Here is an 18,680-nt window from a genome sequence, read left to right as displayed (position 1 = left end):
TATAACCTGACCTTGACTTAACCTTGACTATTAACTACGGATCAGTCTCTGTATCACAAGTGCTATAAAGACCGGCAGGGATGTACCATAGCCATGGACTAGTGCATTGCTTTTTAGAGATTTAAGCACAGGGTCTGGAGAGATGACTCAGAGGTTAAGAGCACTGTCAGCTCTTCCAAAGGTCCTGAGTTCAATTCCCAGCAACCACATAGTGGCTCACAGCCATCTATAGTAAGATCTGGTGCCCTCTTCTGGCCTGCAGGCATACATGCAGTCAAAACACTTCATAATAAACTGGGCTGTGGTGGTGTATGCCTTTAATCCCAGCACTTGGAAGGCTGAGGCAGGCGGATCGCTGTGAGTTCAAGGCCAGCCTGGTCTACAAAGTGAGTCCAGGACAGTCAAGGCTACACAGAGAGAGACCCTGTCTAGAAAAACAAAACAGGAAAGAAGGAAAGAAAAGAAGAGAAAGAAAATGTACAAGTGATATACAGACTGGGCAGGTGGTATTTAGGAATATGTATGTATATACATGTATGCTTACAATAATGAAAAAAGGGGCCAGGAATTTGAAAGTAAGGGAAGGGCCCTATGTGGAAGAGCTTGGAGGGAGGAAAGGGGAGGGGAAATAATATAATTGCAAAAGTAAAAGAACCTAATGAGCAGGAAAAAGGATTCAGTGTGCATGATCATGCACAATTGCATGATCATGAGGCCCAGTATTTGGAGTCACCACCAGTGTCTGTAACTCCAGCCCTGAGAGTCCTCTGCTGACCTCCCATTGCACATGAGTGCACACCTGCACATGAGTGCACACCTGCACATACAAAATGGAAAATTCTAAAAACGTCAAAAACTAAAATGTTTTGGCCTGGCATGAGGTAGACACCTATAATCCTAGCACTTGGGAGCTAGAGGCAGGAGGATCAGGAGTTCAGGGGCTTCCTCCGCCACACAGCAAGTTTGAGACCACCCATGGCTATATGAGACCTTATCTGAAAACAACAACACAACTTAGTTCCTTTGTGGCCATGTCTCACTGCAGCAGGAGAGTCTTAAGTTTCAAGGCTTGCCTGAGATACAGAGGGAGTTCAAGGCCAACATGGGCAATTTAGTGAAGCCCTGTCTCAAAATTAAAAAAAAAGGGGGGGGGGACGACTGGAGAGATGACTGGTTCCAAGCACTTGTTCTTGCAAAGAACCTGGTTTCAGTTCCCAGCACCCACATGATACAACCATCTGTAACTCCAATTCCATGGGATCAGATACCATCTTCTGACTACCAGAGACACCCAGTACACACAGTGCACATATATGCATGCAGGTAAAACATACAACACATAAAATAAATCTTAAAAATGTTACTCAGCCAGACAGTGGTGGCGTATGCCTTTAATTCCAGCACTTATGAGGCAGAGGCAGGGGGATCTCTGTGAGTTTGAGGCCAGCCTGGTCTATAAAACAAGTCCAGGACAGCCAAGGCTACACAGAGAAAACCTGTCTTGAAAAACCAGAAAAAAAAAAAATGTTACTCAGCCAGATAGTGGAGGCACGTGCCTTTAATCCCAGCACTCAGGAGGCAGAGGCAGGCGGACCTTTATGAGTATGAGGCCAGGCTGGTCTACAGAGTGAACTTCTGGACAGGTAAGGCTACATACAGAAAAGCCTTGACTCAAAAGGAAACAAAGCAAAAATATGTTAATCGCTAGAGACGTAAGGCCCTGGTGAGAACTTACCTAGCTGGTTTTTTTTTTTTTTCCTGTGACTGCTAATAGAACCTATTTCTCATTTAGAACAGAATTCAAATTCCTAAAAGACCAGAGTTTTAGAAAGGCAAACACATTTAGACTTATGTTTTAGGAGGAACTCAACAACTTAAAATTCCGTTCCTTTTTAAGGCAGTAATTTATGTTAAAAAGTGGGGGTGCCTCCGTGCATCTGTCAGCAGCTTGTGTCACATTACTATGTCCTTGATATTTTAAATACTTGGCACAATTGTACTGTGAACCCATTCCTGACCTATTGAAACTTATCTGTCAAACACTAGCCTGAAATTTTACTTCTTGGGTGTTTATAGGAAGTGAGAAATAGCTACACATAAACAGCAATAGTTCAAATCCTGACCACAGAAAATGCGTGCATCTTGTGAAGGTGTATTAAAGGGGTTTTGTGTCCTGAGAGAACACCTCTCTCCCAACCAGCCTAAAGGGGATTAACAAATACTGTGGCATGGTTTGTTCTGCAGCAACTCTTAGGACAGCCCAGGAATAAAAACCTACAATCCTAACTGGACAATTGCTTTTCCTGTTTGCTAGACTCAAGCCTTCTCCTCCCCAAGTGTATTCTGGAAGGCCTCAAGTGGGTTTGGAGGACTCCATGTTTAACCCGCATCAAACAGGACTTTGTTTAGATTTGGTTGGCGACCGGGTAGCATAACGGTTCAGAGCAGCCTGAGTGTAGTGTTTCCCCTGTAACCTCCAGGTTCCATAGGATAGGCTACGTATGCTCCCAGAACATTCACATGCACAGTGCCAAGGCTCCCGCTGGGCCTGTGGTCCTCAGATGTTTGGAATTTGGACTGCGTTGGTGCACTTTCCATGTCTCCCTGTCTTCTTTCCTCCCCCTTCTCATTTGTGATGAATAAGACAGCCTTGAGTTTCTGCCCCAGGAACGGGGGCGTTAATGTGGTACCCACCAGGAGCTCTGTCCTAGGCACAGAGGAAAGTGAAGTAAACATCCCACCCACCCCACCCCACCCCACCCCACCCCACCCCGCCCGGCCTGTGGGAAACATCAGCCAACACAGTCTCCATTCAGCTGCCCTGCCAGCTGGTTCCACTGCACTCAGAGCTTAATGAGATGCAGCTAGTTTGGGACTGCTGTGAGGAGGGAAACAGTAGGTCACAGCTGCAGCCCAGACACCTGGACTGGTCCAGCTGGGGGACCCAGACTTGACAGAAGTTGACAGTTGAGTGAACATGGAGAAGTCCCCCAGCCTCCCCGCATCACAGTGTCATCCTCCAAAGAAGAGAGAATCTTATCTGCCTTTCTGGGAGCCCCCAAGTACTGTGAGAGCTGTGCGTAGCAATGCACAATGTCCTGAAACAACCACCCCTGAATTGTGTGGCAAGGACAGAGCTTCAAGATGAGGGGGCGACAAAGGGTCAGGGAGGAGATTACTGCCGAGATCACAGAGAGGAGCTGAGCTAGGGATGTGAACCCCAACATCTCTCTGGTGTGGTCTTCTCCCTAGGCTGGACAATGTCAGATATCATGTCTTAAAACTGAATAGCCAGGCATGGTGGCGCACGCCTTTAATTCCAGCACTTGGGAGGCAGAGGCAGGCGGATCGATGTGAGTTCAAGGCCAGCCTGGTCTACAAAGTGAGTCCAGGATAGCCAAGGCTAACACAGAGAAACCCTGTCTCAAAAAACCAAGAAAATAAACCAAACCAAAACAAAAAACCAGAAGAAATAAATCACTAGTTCAGCCCCAGGATGATCACTATTTTAGGGCAGACAGACTCTCAGCGAATCATAAATTCCATCACCTGGGTAACTGCCTACTTTCATGGGTAAGGCAGCTCTCTGCCATCTGCATGCGTGGGCATCTGGATATATGTGTAGCCTCCTCCCTGCCTCTCTGGGTAGCTATGGTCACCCTTCAAGGACCCATGGACACGGGCTTCTGCTTTGATGCTAATAATGAAGACCTGAACGCGGAGTCCACCCAGTCTGGACAGGACCAGTGTCCCTGGGGCTACAGGTAAACTCCATGATTCCTCTTAACTCCACACTCAAAAGCCAGAACATTTAAAGTTTCTTCTCGCCCCCACCCCCCACCCCTCGCCCCACAACAATTTGGTCCTAAGGCCTTTCGGTGGGCAGTGCATGGGACATGTCTCCCTGTGCAATGAGGTATAGAGTCCTGGAACAGGTGTTTGGAACTTCAGCAGGTGAAAAGCCACTTCCTGTATGTGGGATGGGGTGTTAGTCACTGTCATGGGACAAAGGCAGCCTCCTGCAGGGTATCAGAGCTGAAAGAGGATGAGACTAGCAAAGCCATTAAGGTTGAGGTAACTCAGGATGTGATGATTAATGCTGTCAGTTTGATGAGATCTAGTATCACCTAGGAGACAAGCCTCTGGGCATGCCAGAAAGGGATTATCTTAATTAGGTTAATTGAGATGGGATGACCCCTCCTAAATGTGTGCTGTATTGTTCCCCTGTGCTGGAGTTCTGGATTGCATTTAAAAAAAAAAAAAAGTGGCCAGGTATGCTGACACATGCCTTTAATTATAGCACTCAGGAGGCAGAGGCAAGGAAATCTCTGAATTTGAGGTCAACCTGTTTTGCAATATGAATTCCAGGACAGGCAGGATGGCAAAGTGAGAGACCCAGTCTCTAAAACAAAGGGCTGAGAGTGTGGGTGCAGAGACAGATCAGCAGTTGAAAGTACTGGCTGGTCCTAGAGAGATGGCTCGGAGGTTAATAGCATTGTCTGTCCTTCCAAAGGTCCTGAGTTCAATTCCCAGCAATGACATGGTGGCTCACAACTATCTATAGTGAGATCTGGTGCCCTCTTCTGGTGGGCAGGTGTACATGCAGGCAAAACACTGCATACATACATCTTTTTAAAAAAGAGTACAGCCTGCTCTTCCGGAGAAACTGGTTTGGGTCCCAGCACCCACACAGCAGCTCACAACCATCTGTAACTCTAGTTCCAGGGGATCCAACACCATCTTCTGGCTTCCGTGGGCACAAGACATGCATGTGATATGTTTACGTACATGAAGCCAAAACACCCATACACATGATACAATAAGAAAAGAGACTTTTAAGAAAGGAAGAAAGCCGATCAGTCAATCATCTTTCTCTGCTTCTTGGCTGTGGGTGCAACATGGTTGGCTTCTTCTCAAACTCCTGCTGCTAGTGATTGCTCATCGTGGTAGATGACGTAAGATGGACTATCTACCCTTCAATTACAAGTCGAAATAAACTCTCTCTTCCTTAAGTTGCTTTTGTCAGGGTATGCACGCGGGTGTACTGCCACCAGGTGTGGGTGTGTGAACCAGAGAGGAGTGGCTCGGCCGTGGGACAGGATATCTACGGACACCTATATAAAGATTGAGGGCGGTAGTGCGCATGGGAGAGCGTGGTATATAGGGACACTGGACCAGTAAAATTCATGAATCATGATTGGGCATTTCTCTCAGTGCCAGAGGACGGAGGAACGATGGGATGGATAATCAAAAGAACGCAAACTGCAGTGAACCTTGTAGCGTGGGATGGGAGCAAGAACAGCCCAGGTGAAGTCAGTTGTCAACACTCAGGCAGAAAGGCAGTTAGACAGTTGAGTGGACCTACCTCAGCATCCCGCACTGAAAGGGCCTAGGGGAGCAGCAGAGGCCGGATATACCAAGCAAGGCAGCTGCCTCACCGTACACCAGGCCCTGGATTCAGTTCTCAACACAAGGAGGAAAACGGAGGGAGAGAGACGGGAGAAGAAAGAAAGGACAGAAATTCCAAGTTATTCCCCCTCTAAAGGGACGGTTGTAGTAGCCTTGGAGTTCCAAAGATTTCTGAGGCAGCTGATTCCTTTTGCCACCTTAGTCCCCAGCATCATACACTGTGTGTGTGTGTGTGTGTGTGTGTGTGTGTGTGTGTGTGTGTGTGCTGAGAATCCGCCCTTAGAGTGAGTCCGATGTACAGGATGGTTTGAGAACCCCTATATTCTAGAGGGAAGCATGGGGTAGGGTTTTCATCAGCTCAATGCCAAGTTCTGTCCTCAGCCCAAGCCAGCCATTGGGGTAGAAGGGTCTTTTTGTTTCACTCTTCCTGGCTGGGCCTCACTGATCCAGAACACAGGGAGCATTGCCGTTAGCAACAGGGTTGGATGCTGAGCAAGAACACCACGACTGCACAGGTATTCCCCAAACCGGGTTCTCATGCGAGAGCTACCGGTTCAGCACATAGCCCGGTGCCTGGCACATGGGGTGAGCCATCAGTAGATGCTGGGTTGTGGGTGTCGCCTGCTGGTTACCTCAATGGCTTCCTAAGGTTCCCATAGCTAGATTAGTCACCATTTGGCCCAGCAGGACACCACCAGTCTTGGGGACAAGCACTTTTCCTTGTAGCTATGCTTCTGGCCTTCGCCCAGAAGGAGGAGAAGGAGGGAGGGAAGACAGCCATGAGACTCACCCTGCCAGCACCAAATACCACCAGGGTATGGAGGTGCCTAGGAACAAAAAAGGTGGGGTCTCCCAAAGGTAGGATGCTACTGGGGCATGGTGAGGGACGCCAGATGGATTGGTTTGAGTTGTCCTTGGTCACAGAAGGAATGTCAAACTGGAAAATCCCAGCACTATTTTTAGAGAAGACTCAGAAAGCATTTTTCTAGCCAAAGGGACAAGTTGGGTTTTTTGTTTTTGTTTTGTTTTGTTTTGTTTTGTTTTTTTAACAGAAACAGCAGTTAACGCTAACCCTTAAACTAACCACTCCTGCTTGGAATTCTCCAGACTCTAGCTCCTCCCCCAGTTATGTGGGAATGTTGCTGGAGGAATGTGACACTGCCACAGAGACTTTAATCTTTCAGATACAAGGATGCTATATCTTCCTCCTTTGAAAGGCCTTTGGAAAGCCAAATCATCTCAAATAAAGTAATTAGTCTTGAAACATCAAATATAAATTTTTTTTCAACCGCCTGGTCCTTGCTTGATGCTGGTAACTGTGTCTTGGGATTTTTTTCCCTCTTACTCTGCAGTTTTGTGCATGCTCTGCAAGCGTTTTTCTTGAGATACGTCTTCAGCTCCCTCTAGTTTTCATTTTCAGATAAAATCTCAGTTATGCAGACTGGCTTTGAACTCACTGTGTAACTTAGGCATGCCTCAATGCTTTCATGATAATCTTTTTTTTTTTTAATTCCTTTTTTTACTTTATATTTTTCCTGCCACCATGTCTGTCTGTGCCCCATATCTGTACCCAGCACCCTTGGAAGTCAGAAGAGGGCGTTGGATCTCCTGAAACTAGAGTTACAGACAGTTGTGAGCTGCCATGTGGGTGCTGGGAACTGAGCCCGAGTCCTCTGCAAGGGCAGCCAGTGCTCTTGACTGCTGAGCTGTCTCTTTAGACCCTTCCTAACCTTCTTATCCTATGCTTTATGCTTGAAACCTACCTGCCACTAGACTGTATTTTTCTTCAGAAACTGAAGTCTCTCAGGGCTCCTGTTAGTTATGGAGTATTTATGTTCAGCATAGTAGATGACACTAGCCAGCTCGGTGAAACCATGGAAACGCCTACTACGTCCAACACTCACAAGGATGTGGCAGGGCATGGCCTGGGTAAGAAATGAAGAGGGAGCCTCCCACCTCACCATGGTCAGGCACTTCCCCAGCGACAGGATACATGGGGTCAGGATCTGGGCAAGTATTTCATTTCACGGAATTTGGAATCCAAACTTGTAGGTTTGGTGCTTTGAAGCAGAGGAGGCTATGAACTCTGATGCTCAGGAAGGAAGTGTGTGTGTGTGTGTGTGTGTGTGTAGGGGTAGAGTGCAGAATTCCAAATTCCCAGTTAATAAGGACTGGAGAGAAGCTTCTAATCTTGCTTTTGCTGGATCCATCTCCTACACGGTAGCTGCCTTTGAAAGGACTCGGAGTCCAGACCTAAACAAGAAGCTAAGGGACTTGAGAAGATGCCAGACGTGATGCAGGAGAACTGAAGCTAGTTTGTTCATTAAGGAGCTACGGGGGGACTTACTGTCAATTGTGAGGCTCCCAGACATGTATGAGGGTGATTCTCTATCTTTTCTCTCCCTCTGTCCCCCCTCCCTCTCCCCCTCCCTCCCTCCCTCTCCCTCCTCCTCACTTTCCTTCTCCTTCTCCCTCTCCTTCTCGTTCTCTCTCTCTCTCTCTCTCTCTCTCTCTCTCTCTCTCTCTTTCTCTCTCTCTCTCTTTCTCTCTCTCTCTGTTCCATCTTGGGCTTTCTGAATGGTTCTTTCTGGATCTACTGATAGAAGAAGATGGGAGCCTGCTTTCTGGCACCATTTCCCTCTGGCAGCTTGGAATAAAGTAGCATCTGGCTCCTTCATGAGCTTCGTCCGAATCTGCCTACACTGAATCAGCCCTGGATCTGCGGTTCGGTCCCTGCAACAGGGACCCATCCAAGCACGGCTCGCTTCCTCCATCAGTTAGTAGCCAACACACCGAGGCACAGCCACTGCTAGGGGCTCCTGATACATTACAATCCACCACTGAAGACAGGATCGTAATACCAGACTTTGTCTACTATTTAAGGATCCGTGTGGGTTCCCGACAACACCCCATCGGAAGTCTGTGAATTTCTGTTAAAAATCAGAAGAGAAGAAAAACTGAGTCTGTCTCTGGAACTAAAAATAAACTTAGGCGGGTGTCCAGGAACAGAGAGCAGTTAATAAGTTCTGGAGAGAAGCCTCCAGCCTTGCTTCTGCTCCATCCATCTCCTGCATGGAAGCCAGAGAGACTCCCAGGAGGCAGGCCACTGGGCTGCTCCAGTGCCAAACACTCTTCCGCTTGGAGCCCACCCTCTGACATGCCTCCAAAGGTCCGTGTTGATGTTTGGCTCCTGGCCTCATCCCACTGTCCTCCCCTTCAGTTTTGCACTTGCTCCCCACTCCTGTCTCTCCACAATTACCTTTTTTTTCCTTTTCCTTCTTTTTTCTTTTTTCTTTTTCTTTTTAGTTAGGGGGGTGGTTTGCTTTGTTTTGTTTTTTGAGACAGGGTTTCTCTGTGTATTAACAGCCCTGGCTGTTCTGGAGCTCTCTTTGTAGATGAAGCTGGCCTCGAACTCACAGAGATCTGCCTGCCTCTGCCTCCTGAGTGCTGGGATTAAAGGAGTGCGCCACCATGCCCATCAGTTGCATTTATTTTTTTATTTATTTTTAAAAGATTTATTTTATCTGCATGAGTGTTTTGCCTGCATGTGTGCATGTCTATTGTGCACATGCCTGGTGCTTGTGGAGGCTAGAAGAGGGCATTGGATCCCTTGGAACTGGAATTGCAGATGGTTGTGAGCCAGCATGTAGGTGCTGAGAATCAAACCTGGGTTTCTCTGCAAGAGCGGACAGTGCTCTCTTAAGTGCCGAGTTGTCTTTCCAGCCCTTATTTGTTTGTTTGTGTCCATCAAAGGACACTTGCAAGGCCTGGCTCGCCTTTCACCATTTGAGTAACAGGTCATCGCGTTTGGCAGCAAGCACCCCCCACTTGCCAGCCCTCTCTGATTTTTCTTTGCTTGTTTTGGAGACAAGATCTCACTATGTATCATCCCTGGCTGGATTAGAACTTGCTTTGTATGGCTGGAGAGACGGCTCAGAGGTTAACAACAGTGGCTGCTCTTCCAGAGGTCCTGAGTTCGATTCCCAGCAACCACATGGTGGCTCATAAGCATCTATATGTGATCTAGTGCCCTCTTCTGGCCTGCAGGTGTACATGCAAATGGAGCACTCATATGCATAAAATAAATAAATAAAATCTTTAAAGGAAAAAAAAAAAAAAAAAAAAGAAACTTGCCTTGTAGACCATTCTGGCCCTGAACTCACAGACCTCTGTCTTTGCACTCCAAAGTGCTGGGACTAAAGGTGTGCATCATCACTCACACTCTGTCTTTAAAAAAAAAAATGTATATATATTTTTGAACCATAGACTAAAGCCTTTACTTTTATTACTTAAAAAAGCTACGTATTTATTTTGCTTTCTGACTCTGTGCTTGTGCCTTCAACACTTTCACAATGATTTTCTGCTCCTCAATAAGGAAAGCCCGCTTGATCCTGTCTCGGACACACATGGCACACATGGAGCCATTGTAGGCCCTGCTGACGTGCTTCTTTGTCTTGGACAGTCTTATCGGGACTTTAGACCTCCCAGCACGAACCCCGCGCAGTCTGCCTGGGCACACACCGCATGCAGATTTAGGTGCTTTCTCAACCTTCTTGGTGTTCAGGTAAACAATCCTGTTGCCAGGGGTTCGAGACAGCCTAGTTTTGTTAGAGGCTGTATTGTAGGAGAACCTATGACGGTATGTCAAACGCTGGACCATTTTGAGTGCCTCTAAGCACTGTCCCCAGAAAAGTTAAAAAAATGTTTTTAAAGTCTATGTATTAATATATATATAGTGCTCAGCCTGCATATACACTCACAGGCCAAGAAGAGGGCATCAGATTCCATTATAGATGGTTGTGAGCCACCATGTGGTTGCTTGAGAATTGAACTCAGGACCTCTGGAGGAGCAGACAGTGCTCTTATCTGCTGAGCCATCTCTCCAGCTCCTGCTCTGCCTTTTTGAGACAAGGTCTTGAATTGGTTCTGCCTTAGAGTCGGAATTACAGGTGTGCTCCACCACACCCGCTCACCCTCCAAGCTGTCTTCAGAGTGCTTTGTCTTGGCTCATCTCTGGGCCTTTGTGTACACTGTTGTCTTTGCCCAGATGCTTTTCTACCAGCTCTCAGCATCCTGGTGCTTTACATTTCAGATCTCCGCTGAAGGCAGGACCAGAAGGTGAAATCCTGTTGGTGATGCATGTAGCTTTGGGGACACAGCAGTCAACATAGACTCTCCTGTACTTACTAGTCACAGTGCCTGCTCTCCCTGTCCCTGTTGGCAAAAACTCTGCTTCGTTTACCACCAATCCGCATGGTTTTATTTTAGTCTTTTGCAGTGATAGGAATGGAAACTTGGAGGCTTGGGCATACCCAGAAAACACTCCACCACTGCCCCGAGATCCTTTTAATCAGTTGCTTTTAATTCTAAGTCGTATATATACAGGGTTAAGAGTATGAAATAGCTCTATTATTACAAGGCCTGTCACCCAAGGACATTTTCTGTTCCCAGAGGCTACCATTCTTTAAATCATAACTGATTTATCTTTATGTTTCTTCGCCCAAGGGCCTGGCCATGGTCCATTCATTGTTCTGGGCATTGGGGGAAGAAGGGTCCTTCAAAAACACTCATGCCCTTCAGCTCTTGAAAATGTAACTGAATGACCATTTTATGATTTTTTTTTTCTTCCTTCTGCCTTCACTTCCTCTGTTCTAAGTTCATGTAAGTTTTTCTCTTGGACTATGTCTTTATGTCATATTATTTAATATTCAAGGGTGTGTATGTATTGATACATATAAATATAGCATATAAAAATACATTTATCTTCTTACCCCTTTGAAGTGTGTCATTCGATGACATTAAGCACATTGACAATGTATGTGACTATCACTACTATCTAGTTCTAGAAGTTTCTCATTACTCAACTGGAAGCTCCATACTTAATAAATAATTCTTCCCTGTTGCCTATCGCTTAGTCTCTTGCAAATATTCATCTGCTTTTTCTTCCTATGGATTTAGATATTCTGAATATTTCATGTAAATAAGATAATGCAGTATATGGTCTTTGGGGCCTACCTACTTTCACTTAGCATGTTTTCAAGGTTCATCCAAGTTTTAGCATGCCAGTGCACTATTTCTTTCTTCCTGTTTTTGTTTTGTTTTTGGAAACAAAGTCTCTCTACATATTCCTCACTGTCCCAGAACTCACTATGTGAATGAGGCTGGCTTCAAACTTAAGAGATCCTCCTGCCTCTTCCTCCCAAGTGCTGGAATTAAAGATCTACACTGTCACACCTGGCTTTATTTTTTTTTTTTTTTAAGGCTAATTCTTCATCATGTAGCTGTGCCCTGTTTGTTGATCTGCTAATGGACATTTGGGTTCTGTCTGCCTTCTGGCTCCTATAGTTAGTGCTGCCATGAACACTGTAAGTTTTCCTGCGGCATCTCCTGCTGACTATTTTCAATTATATATCCAAAAGTGGAGTTGCTACACAATATGTGTGTGTGTGTGTGTGTGTGTGTGTGCACATGCCATGGCATATGTATGGAGGTCAGAGGGCAACTTTCAGGGGTTGATTCTCTACTTTTACGAGGTAGGACTCTGTAGTGAGAATGTTGGCGTCTTTAAAAACCCAGTTACATTATAGTTTTTGTTTGGTTGTTTTGTTTTATGGGGGGGGGTGTTTGAGACAGGGTCTCTCTAAGTGTAGCCCTGGGTGTCCTGGACTTGCTTTGTAGACCAGACTGGCCTCAAACTCATGAAGATCCACCTGCCTCTGCCTCCTGAGTGCTGGGATTAAAGGTGTGCGCCACGACCACCCAGTTATGTTTCTGTTTTAATCCCAGGTGTGGGAGATGGGGCTGCTTCAGATTGTCCACAGCAGCAGACTATTTGCCTCGTGCATGCTCTGGCAGGGGTGGGATCCTGCCAGCTGAAGATGATTTAATTCTGGGGGGACTCTAGAGAGGGTGTAAAAAAATCAGAGTTCCAAGGAGGGCGGGGCACTGTTCCTCCTCCTCCTCCTGCTGCTGCTGTTGCTGCTGCTGCTGCTGGTTTGTCAAGTGGTTGTGAGAAAAGAGACAATAAGAAGAAATTGGAGATGCCCAGATGATGACTGGACTTTTCCCAAGGAACTTAATGGCCCTAATCAGCAGGAGGTACTCTAAAAAGATTTCAACTACCCCTCTCCCTACTAACCTCCTGACTTTCTTACCTGGTGTTGGGGTGTTGGGAAGGGATTGGGGTAGAGTAAGTTGGTAGATATAAGAACCCAAATAAAGTAGTGTAAACAAATATGGCTACAGGACTCTGGACTCAATCTCAGTTCATCAGGCTTGGTGGTCCATGCTTTTATGGGTTAATAAGCCATCACACTGACCCTGTTTTGTTTTGGGGACTTGTGTGTTTGTTATTGTTTTTTAAGACAATGTCTCTCTGCATAGCCCTGACTGTCCTGGAATTTGCAATGTAGACCAGGCTGGCCTTAAGCTCACAGAGACTCACCTGCCTCTGCCTCCTAAGTGCTGGGATTAAAGGCATGTACCACCACACTAGGATTTCTTTAGGTTTTAGATTTATTTTAATTTTTTTTTTTTTATGTGTATGAGTGTTTTGCTTGCATGTGTGTAGGCACACCATGTCATTTCTGGTGACTGCAGAGATCAGAGAGGGCATCAGATTCCCTGAAACTGGAGTTACAGATATTTGGGAGCCACCCTGTGGGTGCTGGGAACCAAACTTAGGACCTCTGGAAGAACAATAAATGTTCTTAACTATGAAACCGTCTCTGCAGCGCCTGTTTTTTTTTGGGGTGGAGCATGTTATGAATATATGTGGGTTTGTGCACATGAATGCAGTGTCCCATGGAGTCCAGAAGAGGGCATCAGATCCCCCGGAACTGGGGTTATAAGCATTTGTGAGCCCCTCCCTACTATACCATTGCTAAGAACTGAACTTTGAATCCTCTTCAGGAACAATACCTACTCTTGGCTGCACGTTTTGTTTGTTTTTGAAACAAGGTCTCATTATTTCCTCAGGCTTGTCTCGAATTCATGGTCTCAAGAAATCTTATGTCCCAGCTTCCCAAACAGCTGGGCCTACTGGCATGTCCCTGGCTCCCATAGGGAAAGTCTATGTAATTGTTTGGAGAATCGCTAATCTGTTTGGTACAGTGGCTGCACCATTTTATATTTCTGCCAGCAGTATCTGGGGTCCCATTTTTTTTTTTTTTTTTTTTTTTTTTTTATAACCCCGCTGACACTAGTAGTGAACAGGGTCTTGTTCTGTAGAACTCATTATGTAGCCGAGGCTGTCCTGGGACATCATGGCCGTACTCCAGCCTCAACCTCTGAATGCTTGGGGAAATAATACACACACACACACACACACACACACACACACACACACACACACACACACACACGCTTTGCCCAGCTCTGCTTTTTAAAATTTTGTCATCTTTGCTTGTGTGAAATGGTTTTTATTTGCATTTTCTTCCTACATAATGGCATTGAGCATCTTCCCAAAACTTTGTCCATAAGGCTTTTTACTCTTAAAATTCTTTTTTTGTAGTTTTCCTTTCTTTTACCTTGAGGCTCTCCTGCCTTAACCTCCTCAGTGCTTGGGACTATAAATATTTGTCAGCATTCCCTTCTTGGCACTACTTCTTTTGATTTTTTTGTTTTGTTTTGTTTTGTTTTTTTGAGACAAGATCTCACACTGTAGCTCCAGTTACATTAGAGCTCTCTAAGTATCCCAGATTGGCTGTAAAGTAGTGGCCTTCTGAGTGCTCAGATAACAGGTATAAGCCGCTACTACACTCAAATGCTTTTTTTGTGTGTGTGTGTGTGTGATAAGCCTTGGTCAGTACACCTGACTGCCCTAGAACTGGTTATGAAGACAAGGCTGACTTTAAACTAATGATTCTCAACGTGTGGGTTGTGCCCCCCGCCCCTGTGGGGATTTGGGTATCAGATATCCTACATATCTGATAGTTGCATTACGATTCATAGCAGTAGCAAAATTGCAGTTATAAAATAGTGACAATTTTATGTTATGGTTGGGGTCACCACCGCATGAGGAACTGCATTAAAGGGTCGCTGCATTAGAGAGGCTGAGGACCACTGGTTTAAGGCTTAAAGTCAGGCAATACTCCTGTCTATGCAGCCTGAGTGAGAAAGTATAGGCATCCACCACCGCTCCAGTGTCTAAATCTTTCATGATTGCAAATTTTCTCTGCAATAATTTATGATGCATATATATTTTCATATGCACAAATACATTTATTAAATGGCACATATACATCTTAGTAACTTAATTTTTTTGCAGACATGAATTCATTGCTTAGTTCAAACACACATGTAAGCATGTAACGACATGCTTTACATGTCTTTCTACTTATGTCTTCCCAGGTGATTTTCCTTGTTTCTGCTTCTGCTACATAATCAATGCTGCTTAAATGCTCGGTGGCCTTTAGCTATCAGATTTCAAGGCTGACTGGCCCTCTAGAGCTCATTGGAAGGTCTGTGGCTTAGGTAATGTTTCTCAGCATTGACTTGGTACTAGAGAAAACTGGCCAGCTGTATCTGGGGGAACCTTTATTGTCGGTCTCTGTAGGTCTTTCTTCCTGGCTACCTAAGCTGTCTAGATAAGAGTAAGAGTTGAGGTCTTAGTTGGGCACGGTGATGCACGCCTATAATCCTGGAGCTCGGGGAGGCAGAGGCAGGCGGATCGCTGTGAGTTCGAGGCCAGCCTGGTCTACAAAGCAAATCCAGGACAGCCAGGGCTACACAGAGAAACCCTTTCATCCAAAAACCAAACCAAAACAACAACAAAAGTTGAGGTTGTGGCTTTTATGATCTTTTGGGAAAGAAGCCCGGGACTCTCTATATTTAATAAGCAAACTTTCACTTAATTTATGCCAATTTTCAGTAAGGTACCCTGCCTTCCTCGTCCTTTACTGTGCCAATGCCAGAGAAGCACCGTAGCTTGCTATGCTGGTCTGATGACCTAAGTTTGAGTTAGGCCCCTCAGAATCCATACACAAGCCAGACACACCAGTAGCACAGGTGTCTGTCACCCCAGCAGACCCCTAATGTCTTCTACTGGAAATATGAGGTGCAGACAGGAGAATTTCCAGAAGCGGTTGAGCCAGGTAGCCTGGAGTTCACATCAACTAACAATGAAAGAAATTGTGTCTCAAGCAAGGTGGAAAGTGAGGACCAAGCCCTGGGGTTGACCTGCCCTTGTGTGTTGTGGACTGTGTGCCTGCACTCTCACACACATCTCCTAAATGAATGATTTTTTTGTTTAAAGAGTCCCTCTTGAACCTCTGTAGGTATACTTTCAACAACTATTTAACAACTATTTTTATTTTGGGTTACTTAAATCTCTTTCTCCCTACTCCTTCCTAATCCCTTCCAATACCCCAACACTAGGCAGGACAGAAGAAAGGTTAGTGGGGAGAGGGGAGCATAGTTTTCTTTAGCTACTTCCTGCTGTTTTGGGTCATCATTCCTTGGGGGCAGATCCACTCCTCATTTCAGGACATCTCCAATTTTTTCTTTTCAAACTGCATCAACAGCAACCAGGAGCAGCAGGGGGACGCACTGGCAACCCTCTTCTTTCTCTCTCTCTGGGGCTGGCGTTTATTCCCACAGGCAAAGACCGCCCGCACAAGGTAGTTCCCAGCTGACAAAGATCACATGCCCTCTCATGAGGCAGTTATCAGCTGTGGACAAACTGGAACCCCCCCCCCCCCATTTCCCATGCCTGGGATTAAAGCAAAAACATGTTTGCATGCCATAAACTAAACCTTCCATAACAAACTTCTTTTACCTGGACCCGCCGTTAAGGACCACGATCCCACCAAAACCCTGTGAAGTGGTCGAGCTTGCTGAGAAGTGGTTGAGCTTGCTGAGAAGTGCTCCATATGCCGGCAGTGACTTCCGCATCAGGGGTGTGTGCACAGACCACCACTATTTCCTGCAAGATGCTGCACAAGAGTCGAGCGGCTGTGCCGCACATAAGCAGATTCACGGTGGCCCTGTGAGCGGCCCCTCCGTTATGTTGCAGGAGCAGGAGAGCTGGAGTGAACTCTGAGCCTGAGGCCTCAGTTCTGCATCATGGAGGTAGATGCTGACCCTAGGGAGGGGCCCATTCCGCTGGCAGTGGGGATGAATTTGAATATACCACGTGGAGCATCTGAATCTTATCTGTTGTGCTGTAATTTCAGGAAACCTGGGGATAATGTACTTGTGTACACACACACACACACACACACACACTCAGAAACTACAACTGGTCTTGAGGCCTGGGGTGTGGGAGGAGAATCCAAGGATCCTTTTATTCTTTCTCAAAGCTTTGTAGTTTTCCTGCTCTCACCCCCACTTCTAGACTTTTCTGGCACGCCAGAATGGTTTGTTCTGATATGAAATCGAGCTGCGGTTCAGCCGTTCCCATTGGCAGTGTGGAGCTCTGTTCTAAGGTGTGCTGCATCAGTTACTGCTTGCACATTTGCTTTCCAGCTTCCAGTATTTTGTTGTCATTGTCCCCTTTCCCAGTCTTTGTCTCTGTGGCTTCATAGACTCCTATAGCTGCCATTTCAGTAGAATTTTAAGAGAGCGTCGTTTGTCTTCAAATCCTAAAAGCTATTACATTTATTTTTGAGGCAACAGGACTCTGGTGCATGCTTTTGGAGGTTAGAGGACAACTTGCCAGAATTGGCTCTCAGCAGGACGTGGTGGCGCACGCCTTTAATCCTAGCACTTGGGAGCAGAGGCAGGCAGATCGCTGTGAGTTTGAGGCTAGCCTGGTCTACAAAGTGAGTCCAGGACAGCCAAGGCTACACAGAGAAACCCTGTCTCTAAGAACCAAAAAAAAAAAAAAAAAAAAGAAAAGAAAAGAAAAGAAAAGAAAAAAGAAAAAAAGGCTCTCTTCATTCACCTTGTGGGTCACAGGAACTAAACAAAAGTGATCAGGGTTGGTGGTGCCCACCTTCACCCACTGAACCTTCTCAACACCCCTGTTCTCAATTCTTAGCATATTGCCTAGCTTACAGTAAGTACCCTCCTCTTCTTCCCTCTGCCCCCCTCCCCACTATTTGGCAAGTCAAATAATTTAAGTATTGAAGCTGTTGTCCTTCGCCACAGGTTTGAAGCTGTGTTTTAATCGCTGAACATTTGTTTGCTCTTGTATAAGCCACTTCCACGCTGGCACTTTGTCTCTGTGTAAAATAGTAACGATTTTAACACCTCATCCAGGGCCCACTGCAGAGAAAGATCTGCATTCAGAGTGCTGAAAGGTTCAATGTCAAAGTGACAATTCTTAGAAAGTCAGTGTTTTACTAAAGCTTAAAATTAGTCTCCACACTTGAATGACAAATTGGCCTATAATTAATGCCTCTGGGGCAAAATTTGTGTTTCACCTAGTTTGATGCTTAGAGGTAGTGAAACTTTTCTCTGCCAAGATAGGAAACTAATATTAGTTGCCATGGACCTACTGTGCGCTCATAACCCTCCTACACTAGGGTCCCAAATTGACACTGGGATGTGGATTCTGCAGGCTCCATTAGCCCTGACCTGTCACCCCTGCAGGCTGTATCCCTGGCACAGAATTTGGCTTGTCTTAGAGTGCCCAGTGTGGGAAGACACACAATTGCACTCTGTTAGGTGTCACACAGGTGCAGTCAAGTCCAGCTTGGACCAGGCACTGTTCCTGGTACTGGGCAGAGACATAGTTGATCTTTATTACATTTATCTAGTGTGTGTGTGTGTGTGTGTGTGTGTGTGTGTGTGTGTGTGTGTGTGCGCGCGCGCGCGCGCGCGCTCATGTGGAGGTCAGAGACCAAACTTGAGGCACTTGGTTCTTTGCTTGCACCATATGAGTCCTGGAATGAAACTCAGGTTATTAAGTTTGGTGGCAAGTGCCTTTACCCATTGAACCGTCTTACCATCCAGAATAGCTTCTTTTTAAGACTTATTTTCTATATTTATGTGTCTGTGTGTCTCTCTGTGTGTTTGGGACGGTATGTGCACGTGAATGCAGGTGCTTGCCAAGGCCAGAAGAGGGTGTCAGATACTCCGTGAGTCACAGGACCGCTCATAACCAACCATCTCTCCAGCCCAAAGCATAGTTTTCATAGAGAAGTCCCCCAGAATACCTATCGATGATCCCACTTTCTCTAAAGCAGACTCTGAAGCTGCGGGCGGAGAAAGCAGCTGTGACTCCTTGGTCAACCTCCATCCTCTTCACTCTTTCCCCTCTTTTGCTCCACCGGGCCTTTCCTTGCCAAGGCAGCCAGCGACCACCAGAGTTCAGGCCAGATGCTCAG

At 46.0% G+C, this 18,680-nt stretch overlaps 1 protein-coding gene across 1 annotated transcript; it reads right to left on the bottom strand.

Moving 5' to 3' along the window:
- Positions 1-9,687: 9,687 nt before the first annotated feature.
- Positions 9,688-10,080, bottom strand: LOC127209526 (60S ribosomal protein L34-like). Its single transcript, XM_051169178.1, has one exon. The coding sequence runs from the start codon at positions 10,067-10,069 to the stop codon at positions 9,716-9,718; it is 354 nt and encodes a 117-aa protein (XP_051025135.1). The 5' UTR covers positions 10,070-10,080; the 3' UTR covers positions 9,688-9,715.
- Positions 10,081-18,680: the final 8,600 nt, after the last annotated feature.

This window comes from Acomys russatus, chromosome 26 (genome assembly GCF_903995435.1).
Source record: "Acomys russatus chromosome 26, mAcoRus1.1, whole genome shotgun sequence".
Lineage (NCBI taxonomy): Eukaryota > Metazoa > Chordata > Mammalia > Rodentia > Muridae > Acomys > Acomys russatus.
This window is presented reverse-complemented; position numbering and strand designations above follow the sequence as displayed.